This window comes from Aristolochia californica, unplaced genomic scaffold (assembly GCF_029961685.1).
Source record: "Aristolochia californica isolate CCGP_79_NKW_82.1479 unplaced genomic scaffold, dmAriCali1.0.hap1 SCAF_16, whole genome shotgun sequence".
In the NCBI taxonomy this organism is placed as follows: Eukaryota; Viridiplantae; Streptophyta; class Magnoliopsida; order Piperales; family Aristolochiaceae; genus Aristolochia; species Aristolochia californica.
Window position 1 is genome coordinate 15,042,377 of NW_027181837.1, and position 12,022 is coordinate 15,054,398.

The 12,022-nt window shown below is 36.3% G+C and overlaps 1 protein-coding gene across 2 annotated transcripts in view; it reads left to right on the forward strand.

Annotated features, from left to right (window-relative positions):
- The window catches only part of LOC137952892 (branched-chain amino acid aminotransferase 2, chloroplastic-like), a 41,725-nt gene that overhangs the window by 20,107 nt on the left and 9,596 nt on the right, over positions 1–12,022 (forward strand). For both annotated transcript variants that reach the window (XM_068799996.1, XM_068799995.1), the window contains exons 5-7: positions 8,678–8,809; positions 8,880–8,978; positions 9,077–9,193. In XM_068799996.1, the coding sequence (XP_068656097.1) occupies positions 8,678–8,809; positions 8,880–8,978; positions 9,077–9,193 (348 nt within the window). The remainder of the gene's footprint in view (positions 1–8,677; positions 8,810–8,879; positions 8,979–9,076; positions 9,194–12,022) is intronic.

A 12,022-nucleotide genomic window follows, 5' to 3' on the forward strand; every position in this document is an offset into this window, starting at 1 on the left:
GAACGAAAATAGAGTCCCAAGAGAGGGAGAAGCAGCTTTGAAGAGCTGCATTGAATGAGGGCAGAAACGATCGAGCCTTCCCTCTTATCTTATTCAATTAAGTGAGTTAAACATGAAATAACCATTCTGCCCCTTCACAAAAATACTTATAACTTCAGAAATATATATCAGAATTAATTGAAATTTGAAATATAAAGTCCTGATAATTAGTCTAAGCTTGCTGTAACCAGATGAGATCCATATGATAGGGTGAAATAACCAAAATATCCCTATAGTATTCTAACACTACCTTTCAAGTTGGAGAGTTAATGTCAAACAGTCCTGGTTTGTTAAAATGTTCACGCTTTCCAAGGGGTTTTGTAAACATATCTCCAAGTCATTCTGAGGACTTCAAATACAGAGTAAAAACTTTCCTTTACATGATAACATCTCTAATGAAATGGCGATCGACGTCCATGTGCTTAGTCCTTTGTGGAATATTTGGTTACTTTGTTATGAATATGGCAGCCTGATTGTCACACTTTATAACCATGAGTTCTAGAATAGGAAAACTAAACCCAAAAGGAATTGACTTCACCCATGTAAGCTCACTAAACTGTGTGAGCCATTGCCTTATACTTTACCTTGACACTTGATCCAGCCTCTACAACTTTTTTCTTACTCTTCCAACTCACTAAGTTACCCCCCAACAAAACAACAGTAACTAGTGATGGACTTCCTATCCATCTTGTACTCAACATAGTCTGCATTAGAATATTCCAACACATCAATTTTCTCATTTCGAGTGTACAACAAACCTTTCCCTGGAGCACCTTCAAATAAATTAGAATCCTTGAGCAGCTTCTAAATGTATTTTTCTTGTTTTTTTTTTTATGAATTACTCACTACTCCCACTGCAAATGATATATCGGCTTAGTCCCCTTTGTAATTTTCTTTGTCAATATATACATCTTTTTCAAAAAAAAAATGATATATCAACCTAGTGATTGTAGCATAAAATCAATTTACCCATTTGGCATCTATATCAAGTCTTGTCCTTAAGTACAAGATTTTTAGAGTCATGGTGGTTAGCATCGACTTCCATGGGAGTATCCATTGGTCTTGCACCCAAGAGACACTCCTACAACATATCTAAAAACATTTTCTGAGAGAAGTTGCTTACTTTGAGCCATTTCAATGCCAAGGAACTATTTTAGTTGTCCTACATCCTTTGTTTCAAAATGTGTGGCCAACTACACTTTTACTTACTCAATTACTTCAAGGTCACTCCTAGATAAAACAATGTCACCAACATACACAACCAAAACAACAATACCGGTGTTCCTTTTAAGAAAAAAATATAGGATGATCACAACGATTTCTATAGAATCCCAGCTTCATCACCTGATTGCTGAATTTTTCAAACCACGCTCTAGATCTTGTTTAAGTCCATAGCTGGCCTTCTTTAACTGACGTATTTTCCCTGTCTCCCCCTAAGCAACATATCTAGGAGGTTGCTTTATATATACTTAATTTTTTCAAAAAAATTTCAACACCGAAGGTTTGTGTATAACTCTTGGTCATTAATCTGGCCTTGTATTGATCAATAATCCCATCAGCTTTGTACATAATTTTGTATACCCAATGACATCCCACATAGCTATCCCTAAAGGTGGATCACAGGAATTCCACGTTCCCCTAGACATCAAACCATCCATCTCATCACCCATAGCTCGTTGCCACTTAGGTAAAGTCGTAGCATCCTGCACTAAACGAGGTATAGTGGACATAGATAATTACATAACAAATGATTTATAGAACGGGGAGAAAAAATCAAGGGAAACATATTATGATATGTGATGAGAAGTACATGACCTTTTACCTTTTTGAAGGCTAATAGGTAAACCCAAATCAAAAGGAATTGGACTTGTAGGCAAAGAGGACTGTGGCTGGTGCATCTATAACAAGAATAGGCATTGGATTATTCATAGAAGGGCTAGATGATGACTAAGACTCTGTAGAAAAGGCAAAGTAGGAAGTATTCTCAAAAAATGTAACATCAGCGGACACATACGTCTTTCGTTTAATAGAATTATAACACTTATATCCTTTTTTATGATATGAATATCCCAAACAAATACATTTAATGGAGCGAATAGACAATATTTGCTGAGTAACTAAATAAATGAACAAAACATGTGGTCCTGAAGATACAAAGAGAAACATCAAACAATTTATACTGAGGTTTTAAAACTTGCATAGGAACTTGTCCTTGCAAAATAGATGAGGGTATATGATTGATTAAGAAACAAGTTGTTAACATTGCATCCTCCCAAAAGGATTTAGGGACATTCATGTGGAGCTGTAAAGTACAAGGAGAAACATCAAACAATTTATATTGAGGTTTTAAAACTTGCGTAAGAACTTGTCCTTGCAAAATAGATGAGGGTATATGATTGATTAAGAAACAAGTTGTTAACATTGCATCCTCCCAATAGGATTTAGGGACATTCATGTGGAGCTGTAAAGTATGAGTAGCTTTAAGATGTTGTTTTTACATTCAACAACCCCATTTTGTTGGGGAGAATATATGCAAGAAGTTTGATGGGTAATACCATGTAGAACACAAACTGAAGTAAATTTGAGATCGAGAAATTCAAGTCCATTATCAGTATGAAAAATATGAATACAAGCGCCAAGCTGATTCTTTATTACATTGAAAAATATATCAAAGACTTTAGATTTCTCTTATAGGAGATACACCCAAGTGACTCTATTGAAATAATTTATAAAAGAAACAAAGTATTTAAAATCAAACGAACTAGGGACTCAACATGTACCCCATACATTTGAATGTATTAGTTCAGAAACTCGAGAGGTATGACTATAACTAGCAGGGAAATTAGTTTGACTATGTTTCCCTAGTTGACATGACACGACTCACAATCAAAAGAAATATCAGCTGGCAAAGATGGAAAGGATTGATGAAGCTTAGCTAGTGATGAATGCCCCTAATGCAAGTGGCATAGGTATGGAGAATCTTTAGTTGTAAGTGCCACAACCTTAGGAATAAACATATCATCCAACAAATAGAGCCTTCCCTTTTTATGTTTGGAGCCAATCTTCCTCTTCGTGTGCAACTTCTGAAAGACACAAAGTCGGGGAAAATGTTAATTGAATAATTTAGAGATTTAGTTATATGACTCACAAACAAAAGATTGCTAGGAAAGTTTGGAACAAAAAATAGAATACAAGGATATCTGACATGTGGTGTGCATAGTACCCTCCCCCTGAATTGGGGAGGTAAACCGATCATCTAAAGTAACATGACAATAGGACTAAGAAGGGTTAACAAACTGAAACAAAGAAGCCATACCTGACATGTGTGTAGATCCTCCTGAATTGATGATCCAGGAAGGAGAATGAAACACATTCAGTGCTACTTGCTGAGAAAGAGGAGTCCGGCTCAATGGTAGGTGTGGTGGTCAATTGACCAAGCCTTTGGAGTAACTGTTGAATTTCCTACTGAGGACCAGAATAAAAAGTAGTGTCTCTACCTGTCATAGTAGATTTTGCCTTTGTTGGTTTGCCAAAAAATTTCCAGCATTTGTCAAATAAGTGGTTTGTTCGGCCACAATGAATACACTTCATGCCCTCTATTACTACGACCACGACCTCGATTAGAGGAATCTCTACCACAACTTTGGGCCTTAGACTTACTAAAAGATGAATAGGTTGAGAGCAATTGTATCATAGAGTTTTTGTTTCCTTCTCACTTTTACTTGTCATTGCTCCTGCCCGAATAACTCATTTAAAAGCTTGTTCAAGTGTAGTCACATGATCATTAGCTAACAATTGTGCCTGAATAGTGTCATTTTTAGATTCTAGACTGTCTAAAAACCTTGCCACCTGAACTTTGGTTTTTCTCCTTTGGAATGCCATTTGTATTCGTAGTAAAAGGATGATAGGTGTTGATCTCCTTTTAAACACCTTACATCCTTGTAAAACACCTTCCGTCTTTAGAACAAATGGGAGCCGATGTAGTCCACACCGGAAGTCTCACAACTCAAGATCTGATCACTAAATCGTGGCTCCATGTTACCTACTAACCAAGTCATAACTTGATTTGTTTTTGGTCGTCCAATCTTCAGTTATGAGACTAGGAGGACCATCCCTGATGTATTTTACCTTCTTTTTTGCCTTAAAAAAATGAGTAAAAATTTGCACCAATTCACATAATTGGACCCATTCAGCTTTATTGAAGTAATCTGGATGAATGAGAGTCTTTACTGTTTGAACTCTCAAGGGGCTTAAGTACAACAGCATGCTTGTTGGAATCTGCTATTTAGTCCTTTGTATACACAACAATTGGACCAAAGAAGATGCTCTTAATCCAAAGAATCAATCAACACATAATCCACCTAGTGCAAGTCAAGTGGGCCGTACACTTCGAAATTAGGCACAACCACAACACCACAAAGAGCAATAACATGCACAACCATGATGCAGTCATAGAAGAGATGACACAGGCACAAAATGGTTGTGCATGTAGGGATGAAACAAAAGCTTTAATTGGGAACCCTTTACGGGCATAATGGCTGCTCAATTAGCTGTAGAAGCCATCAACCAAATGGTTATGATAGAAAAAAAGGAAAAAATCTGACCTTTTACCAGTAGAGAAATTGTTTGAAGAACCTTCTATAGGGATGATTAAATGGGGAAGAGAACTCAAGAACTGTAGAAGAACTGCACAAGACCATCTTCTATCACTCTGATATCATGTAGAAATGCAAGATTGAGAAGATTGAAGAGGAAGAAAAGTGGAAAATACAGAGTCGAAGGAGAGAGGGAAGCAGCTTTGAAGAGCTGCAATGAATGAGGCTGAAAGGATCAAGTCTTCCCTCTTTTCTCATTCACTTAAGCGAGTTTTACATGAAAGGACTATTCTGCCCCTTATTACAAAAATACTTAAAACTCTAGAAATATATATCAGAATTAAATGAAACTTGAAATATAAAGTCTTGATAACTAGTCTAGCTCGTTGTAACCAGATGAGACCTATATGAAATTGTGAAATGACCAGATGCGTCTATGGTTTTAATTTCATGTAATTAGGTGTGTGTGTGTTAGGTTATAGACATGCAAGTGTATAGAGGGCATTTATTTCTTTTTACCCTTTTTCACTTAAGTTATAATAAGGCAGGGAGATTGTGCACGAATTCCAATGAGAACTCTCCCTATTTGCTCTCTTTTCTGAACTACCTTCTCCTCTCCTTTTTCATTCAATCCTCTTTAATCTTTAATTTTTTAGAGAAGGTTTTGGTTGCCTTGGTGATTGCTCTGAATTGTTCTCTTCTCAGTCGCTCCATCTTTCACCTATTTCACTTGTCTCCTATAGTGTTAAGATCAGATGATAGAAAGGTCGTTTCCATATGAAATTTCAAAGTGAGCGTGAGCATGAGCCCACAACCTTTGAATTTCTTGGGCTCACAACGGCGAGGATCAGCAACAAGGAACGTGGAAACATGCGTATAAACTTCTATCGGAAATGATTTTTATCGGTTATGGGCTCTATTGTGACAAGAGAAAGAGGATGGATGAAACTCAGCAGAGATGCTAGATACAAATTAAAGGCATGGAAGTGAGGATGCTGAAAGTGAAGGTCCAAAAGTGATACCAAAAGTGAACGTCCGTTGAGGTGTATCAGATATGGATTTTGAGGACCTTTTCAGAAGAGTAATAATAAGAGGATTCAAAGGCTGAAATGTAGAATTAATTTTACCACATAGACTAAATTTATGAACTAAAACAAAGAAACAAATTGAGAAGAAGAGTTTCATTCTCTTAGAATGACCTAGTCAATAGATGGGTCATAGAGGATGAGCTGCTTTGACACCATTTAAATTTGGCAGGAGAAAAAATGATTCAAAGATTATGAATTATAGACTCCTTTCTTCTATTTATAGCTTACACAATATCCAAAATTACATTCATGTCTCTACTAGAATAATAAGATGATTCAAAGGGACAAAGACGGATTATTTTTACAGTTAAATTGGGTCCAAGGTCCATCCAAAAATGACTAGCCACTTAGGAAACTTCTTTTGCCAACTAATAAACTCAAGATCTTTGATCTCACTAATCCATGTGGGACTATTCCGCTCCAACCGCTGCCCTTCCACCGGACAATGCGATTTCATCCGCCCTAGCCGCTGCTCTTCCATCGGACGATGCGATTCTGTCCGCCCCAGTCGCCTCCAGTGCTGCTGCTCTTCATTTGGACGATGCTATTCTATCCGCCCTAGCCGCTTCCAGTGTCGCTGCTCTCTCCAGACCACTTCCGAGAACACGCTTCCTCCTCTTGGAGCTCTTGATAGAGATAAAGATAAAGATAGTGATAGAGATAAAGATAACTGGTGATTGAATTAGAGATAAACTCAAATTGTAGAGTTGTAATCTTCTACTGTTATTGTTGTAACTCTTGTAGAGTTGTAATCGTCTATTGTCACTGTTGTAACTCTATCAATAGTGTACACCTGATCAATAATAATCACGGCAATATTATTCTTCATTCCTATATTTAATATGGTATCAAAGCAAGTTCTGTGAGTTGACTTGGTCAACCCACAGAGATAATGTGTTCCTTTTCTGATCTATTATCTCCAGTAGTTTAAATTCGTATTTATCTTTTTTTTTCTCTTTTCAGTCCCTATACTTGTTGTTTGCTTTGCGTTTTCACCTCTATATTGACCTTTTCATATTGCATATTATATATTGGTGGAAAGATATTCGAATTTACTTTCCAAAGAAAAATGAATTTTGGCAATCGGAGTTTTCTACAAAAAGAAATTAATATTTGAAGCAGCTAGGTCAGATTGCAAAAGAGGTTCGAGTAGTAGCAGAAAACTTCAACTTTCGAGCCATTTTATGCTATCAAGAACGAGACTTTATATGGAGAATTATATGTCAAAAGAAATATTTGTAAGTCTATTTTCTTACCTATTCAACCAATTCTCTATCTGAGTTTTTTATATGGAGATATTGATTTTGGAAGAGTCAATGATCATGCTGGAAAAAGGAGAAAGAGTACTTAGTTCGGCCATATTATAGAGAGCGAAATCTATCAGATTATTTATCTCAAAAGAAGCATATTTTATGGAGAGAAGTTATACTTGGATGAAAGGTATTTAAGTCTAGTTTTAGAAGGAGAAAATTTCGTGTCAATATGATCTATATTAAGGATATATTCGCATTGGAAGAATCAAAGGTCATGTTGGTATCCTGTTGCATTCAAAAATCCAAATGTAAGCCGATTTTTTTGCGTCGGTTGTTGTTATTGATCAATAATATTAGGCAAATATCTCACTTACCTCTTTTGTTGGTTACCTTTCTCCTACCATCCTTTATTTGACTGTTACATACCCCTTTGGGCCAACCTCTTGTGTGTTGTTTCGATTTGTTTACCTTGCTATATATATATATATATATATATAAAGAGGTGTTTTAAGTCCATTGAGACTTTTTATATGTATCCGTGGTTTTTTTATTGCCGTCTTGTGAATGTCAGGCATTACCCACTTATCACCTAGTTCTACCTTTGAGAGTCGGTGCCCGGGTTGGGACACCGTGATGGAGGAGTTTATTACTACATCTATGTTATTTGGTTCAAGTTGGGATTACTACATTTACCTCCCAGCTTGAGGGGGAGAATTAAAATAAGTATAAGAAAGGTATTTTATTCCATATGTTGTGGTCAAGAAAGGGGGAACACAAAAGACGAAGTTTTTGCATCTATGAAGAATTGTATTTGTCAAGAATTTTTTTCAGCAAAAGAAAATTGAAGACCAATAATCCTTTTCATTGCAAGCTGAAGTTATAAACTTCACCTTGAGGGGGTGTGTTGAGGAGTAAATATGGAAGAGTCTTACATGACTCTCACAATAAGAAGTCTTACATAGCCAAAATTATTATGGAAGCATGTATGACAGAAGAGTTTCAGTTTAAAGGTGTTTTAGTTATGCTAGTCTTCTATTTATGTTGAGTTATTTAATTATGCTAGGACTTATCTTTAAGTGTTAGAGTTTGGGTGTAATTGGGACAATGGTAGTTTAATTGTAATTGGATTCTACTAATTTCCTTTATTATAACTAGGGGTTCATGTACTCTGATTACAATAAGTCAATGGAGTTTTTCTCTTTTCCATAAATTCAACATATACCACATAGACTAAATTTAAAAACTAAAACAAAGAGTCAAATTGACAAGAAGAGCTTCACTGTCTTGAGAATTGACCTAGTTGACTGATGGATCATATAGGATAAGCTGCTCTTACACCATATAGATTTTGCAGGAGAAAAAATGATTAAGAGATTATGGTTTATAGAGTCCTCTCCCCTATTTATTGCTTAAAAAAATCCAAAATTACACATATGTCCCTACAACTTGTAAACGGTTGAATATATTTTCTAAAGTAAAATACTTGACTAGATAAGAAGGAAAACTTAACTCAAAATAACAACTTTAACAAATCATAATAAAGAACCTCAATAGGGTGTCTGCCTTGGCAGCATGTTCAAATGTTCCACCAAATGACTTTATATAGCAGGTGCTGGTGGAGGTTTATGATAGGTCATCAAAAAGACTTGTTGCTGGAATCACGTATTATGTGTCTTTGATGTGGCTTTATGATTTTCTGCAGGTACCACCTCCAGGCAAGGGCTCTCTATACATTAGACCATTGCTGATGGGAAGTGGAGCAGTTCTTGGTCTTGCTCCTGCTCCTGAATACACATTTTTGATTTACGTATCTCCTGTTGGAAACTATTTCAAGGTTGGTTGGACAAACTCGTTTGTTTTCTGTTTTTCCAAAAAATAAAATAATTGAATCCATTTCGTTTTAGGAGGGTTTGTCACCTATCAACTTGGTTGTTGAGAATGAATTTCATAGGGCCACTCCTGGTGGAACTGGAGGTGTTAAGACCATAGGAAACTATGCTGCGGTAAACTCTGACTGTCTTTGATTATGTTTAACTTTTTTTTGTTTTTAAGTTATTGCTAATTAAACAACCTCCCTCAGTTTTTTGACTGTCATATATAGGTTTTGAAGGCTCAAGCTGCAGCGAAAGTGAAAGGCTATTCTGATGTTTTATATCTTGATTCTGTTTGCAAGAGATATCTTGAAGAGGTTTCGTCATGTAATGTTTTTATTGTCAAGGTATATATTGGATGTCTTTTGAGTTTCTTCTGTTTCTCTGGTAGTTAGGAAGAAGGCTGACTTCTTACTAGGATGATCAAAACATATAAACATCATGTAATTGGGAGATTTTATCAAGAGAGAGGACCAGAAAAGGCTAAAAGTACAAAATGAAAGAAGAGAAATAAAGAATACAAGTAACAGAAATATAACAGCCAAATTACAATGATAAGCCAAAGTACACCAAGAAATAGAAAAGAAAGATCTGTCCACGAGTTAGTGCAATCTCTACCTTATTTATTTATGTATTTCCATGTTTTCTTTGGAGTATCTTCTATAACTATTGCATTGTATGAAATGTTAAGGGAGTTGCTGTTATTATGTATGTTAAATGTGTTGCCTTCATGGAAGGGAAGAGGACCTAAAATCTCTATGAAAGATTGATTTGTAACATTAGAATGGTTGTCTATGCTCTCTTCACTGGAAATCCATGGAGACATACCTGTTAATGGTTCAAACCTTAATTCACAAATGCATTCTAGGTCATCAAATCTGATAGTTAGGTGGTGTATTTTTTGCTTTTGGTCTGTCATGAAGTTTGTATTGCTATTATCTTTTTTCCTTGGTACTCAGTGTGTGTGTGTGTGTATATTGTAAAAATCCAGATTTGGGTGAAGGAAGAGGAGAAAATTGAGAGAAAAAGGAGAAAGGAGAAGAAAAAATTTCGGAAGTGCCTGAAAGGTTTCGTTGGGAACTGTACACGAATTCCCAGACTTCTTAAATAGGTGTTTTGAGTTATAAATTACAAAAATGCTCTTATGCACTTAATAAAACTTAATCACCTTATATCTCCCTAACTGCACATCCTATGTACATGAAAATTTAACCATTGATATAATTTAACATGCATAACAAGATTACATAAAGAAAATTAACCACTGAAGTGGTAAAATGACTAAAATACCCCTGGGGGGTAAAATGACCAAACTAACCCTGGATGTATTTTCTAACACTCTCCCTTAAAGCTGGAGCGTATATATCCAGGAGTCCCACTTGTTGTAGAATGATATAAATTCTTGCTCGGCAAGGGCCTTGGTGAAGACATCTTCGAATTGATTTCTAGACCAAACAAATGGAGTCACTACCTCCTTTTTCATCATCGCATCTCGAATGAAGTGGCAATTCACTTCTATATGTTTAGTCATCTCATGGAAAACTGGGCTGCTTGCAATAAAGATCGCAACTTGATTATCACAAAACATGCTCATCTACTCATCCTGGTTGAAATCCAACTCTCATGAGACTGACCTAACTCACTTCAACTCACTCACTGTGTGAGGCATTGCCTTATATTTAGCTTCTGCACCAGACCAGGCTACAACATTTTGCTTTTTACTTCGCCAACACACCAAATTTCCTCTTAAGGAGACACAATATCCAGAGGTTGATTTTTTGTCCAGTTTGGACCTTGCATATTTTGCATCACAGAAAGCCTCTATCTTCATTTGATTGTTAGGTCTAAAGAAAAGACCTTTTCTTGGTGCTCCTTTAAAATACCTCAAATTTCTTTGTGTAGCTTCTATGTGCTTTTTGAGGACGTTCCATAAACTGGCTCACTACACTTACTATAAAAGAAATGTCAGATCTAGTAACTGTTGCATAAATTAACTTTCCCACTAATCTCCGATACTGTGTTCTATCATTTAATTCATCACTTTGCTCATCATGGAGATCATGTCCCACTTCCATTGGGGTATTAGGTGGCTTGGATCCCAACAAACCATACTTTTGAAGCATATATGTGACATACTTACGTTCTGTCATCACAACGCTTCTTTACTTTTCGTTACTTCAATGCCCAAAAAGTGTTTTAATGGTCTCAAGTCTTTAATTTGAAAAAGTGCAAACAAATGAGAATTGGTATCCTCTATATCATAAATATCATTCTCAGATAATATAATGTCATCTACATAAACCAAAAGCATCACAATTTCGGAGGACCTCTTCATTACAAACAAGGATTGATCACAATGACTCCTTGAGAATCCCATAGATACCACAACTTGGCTGAATTTTTCAAGCCAAGCACGTGGACTCTGCTTTAGGCCATAAATTGCCTTCTTAAGTCTGCATATTTCATGTGTCTCTCCCTGAGCAAAATATCTTGGAGGTTATTCCATATATATCTCTTCTTCTAGAACACCATATAAGAAGGCACTTTTAATGTTCAGTTGATGTAGGGACCACTCCTGATTCACTGGAACTAATAGAAAAATATGGACAAACGACAAACGAGCAACAAGTGAAAAGGTTTCAAATACATCAATACCAAAGGTTTGAGTATACCCCTTTGCAACCAACCGAGCTTTATACCGCTCAATAGAACTGTTTGCATTACACTTGATAGTATGAACCCAGTGGCAGCCAACAACTTTGGCCCTAGATGGTAGATCACGCAGTTGCCAAGCATACCGATCTATCAAAGTATCCATAGTTTGCTTCCAATTAGACGAGAAGGCCTCGTGCACTGAAGAAGGAATAGTGCAGGTAGAAAAGGACAATTTTTTTATAGGAGTCAGATAAGGAACAAAAAGACACATATTGAGATAACGGATACCGCGTACCTTTACCTTTCCTGACACCCTTCTTGAGTGCAATAGGAAGATGTCAGTGGTGATACTTCTTTTTGGCGTTTATATACCTGTAATGGTTTCTCGATAGTGGCAGCTTGTGATGGTCCAACGGGCTCATCAACTGGTACATGGATAACTGGTAAAGACAACATGATCAGAAGGTAAAGACACAAATAAAAAGAACTGTACATCCTCAAAGAATTTAACATCAGTAGAT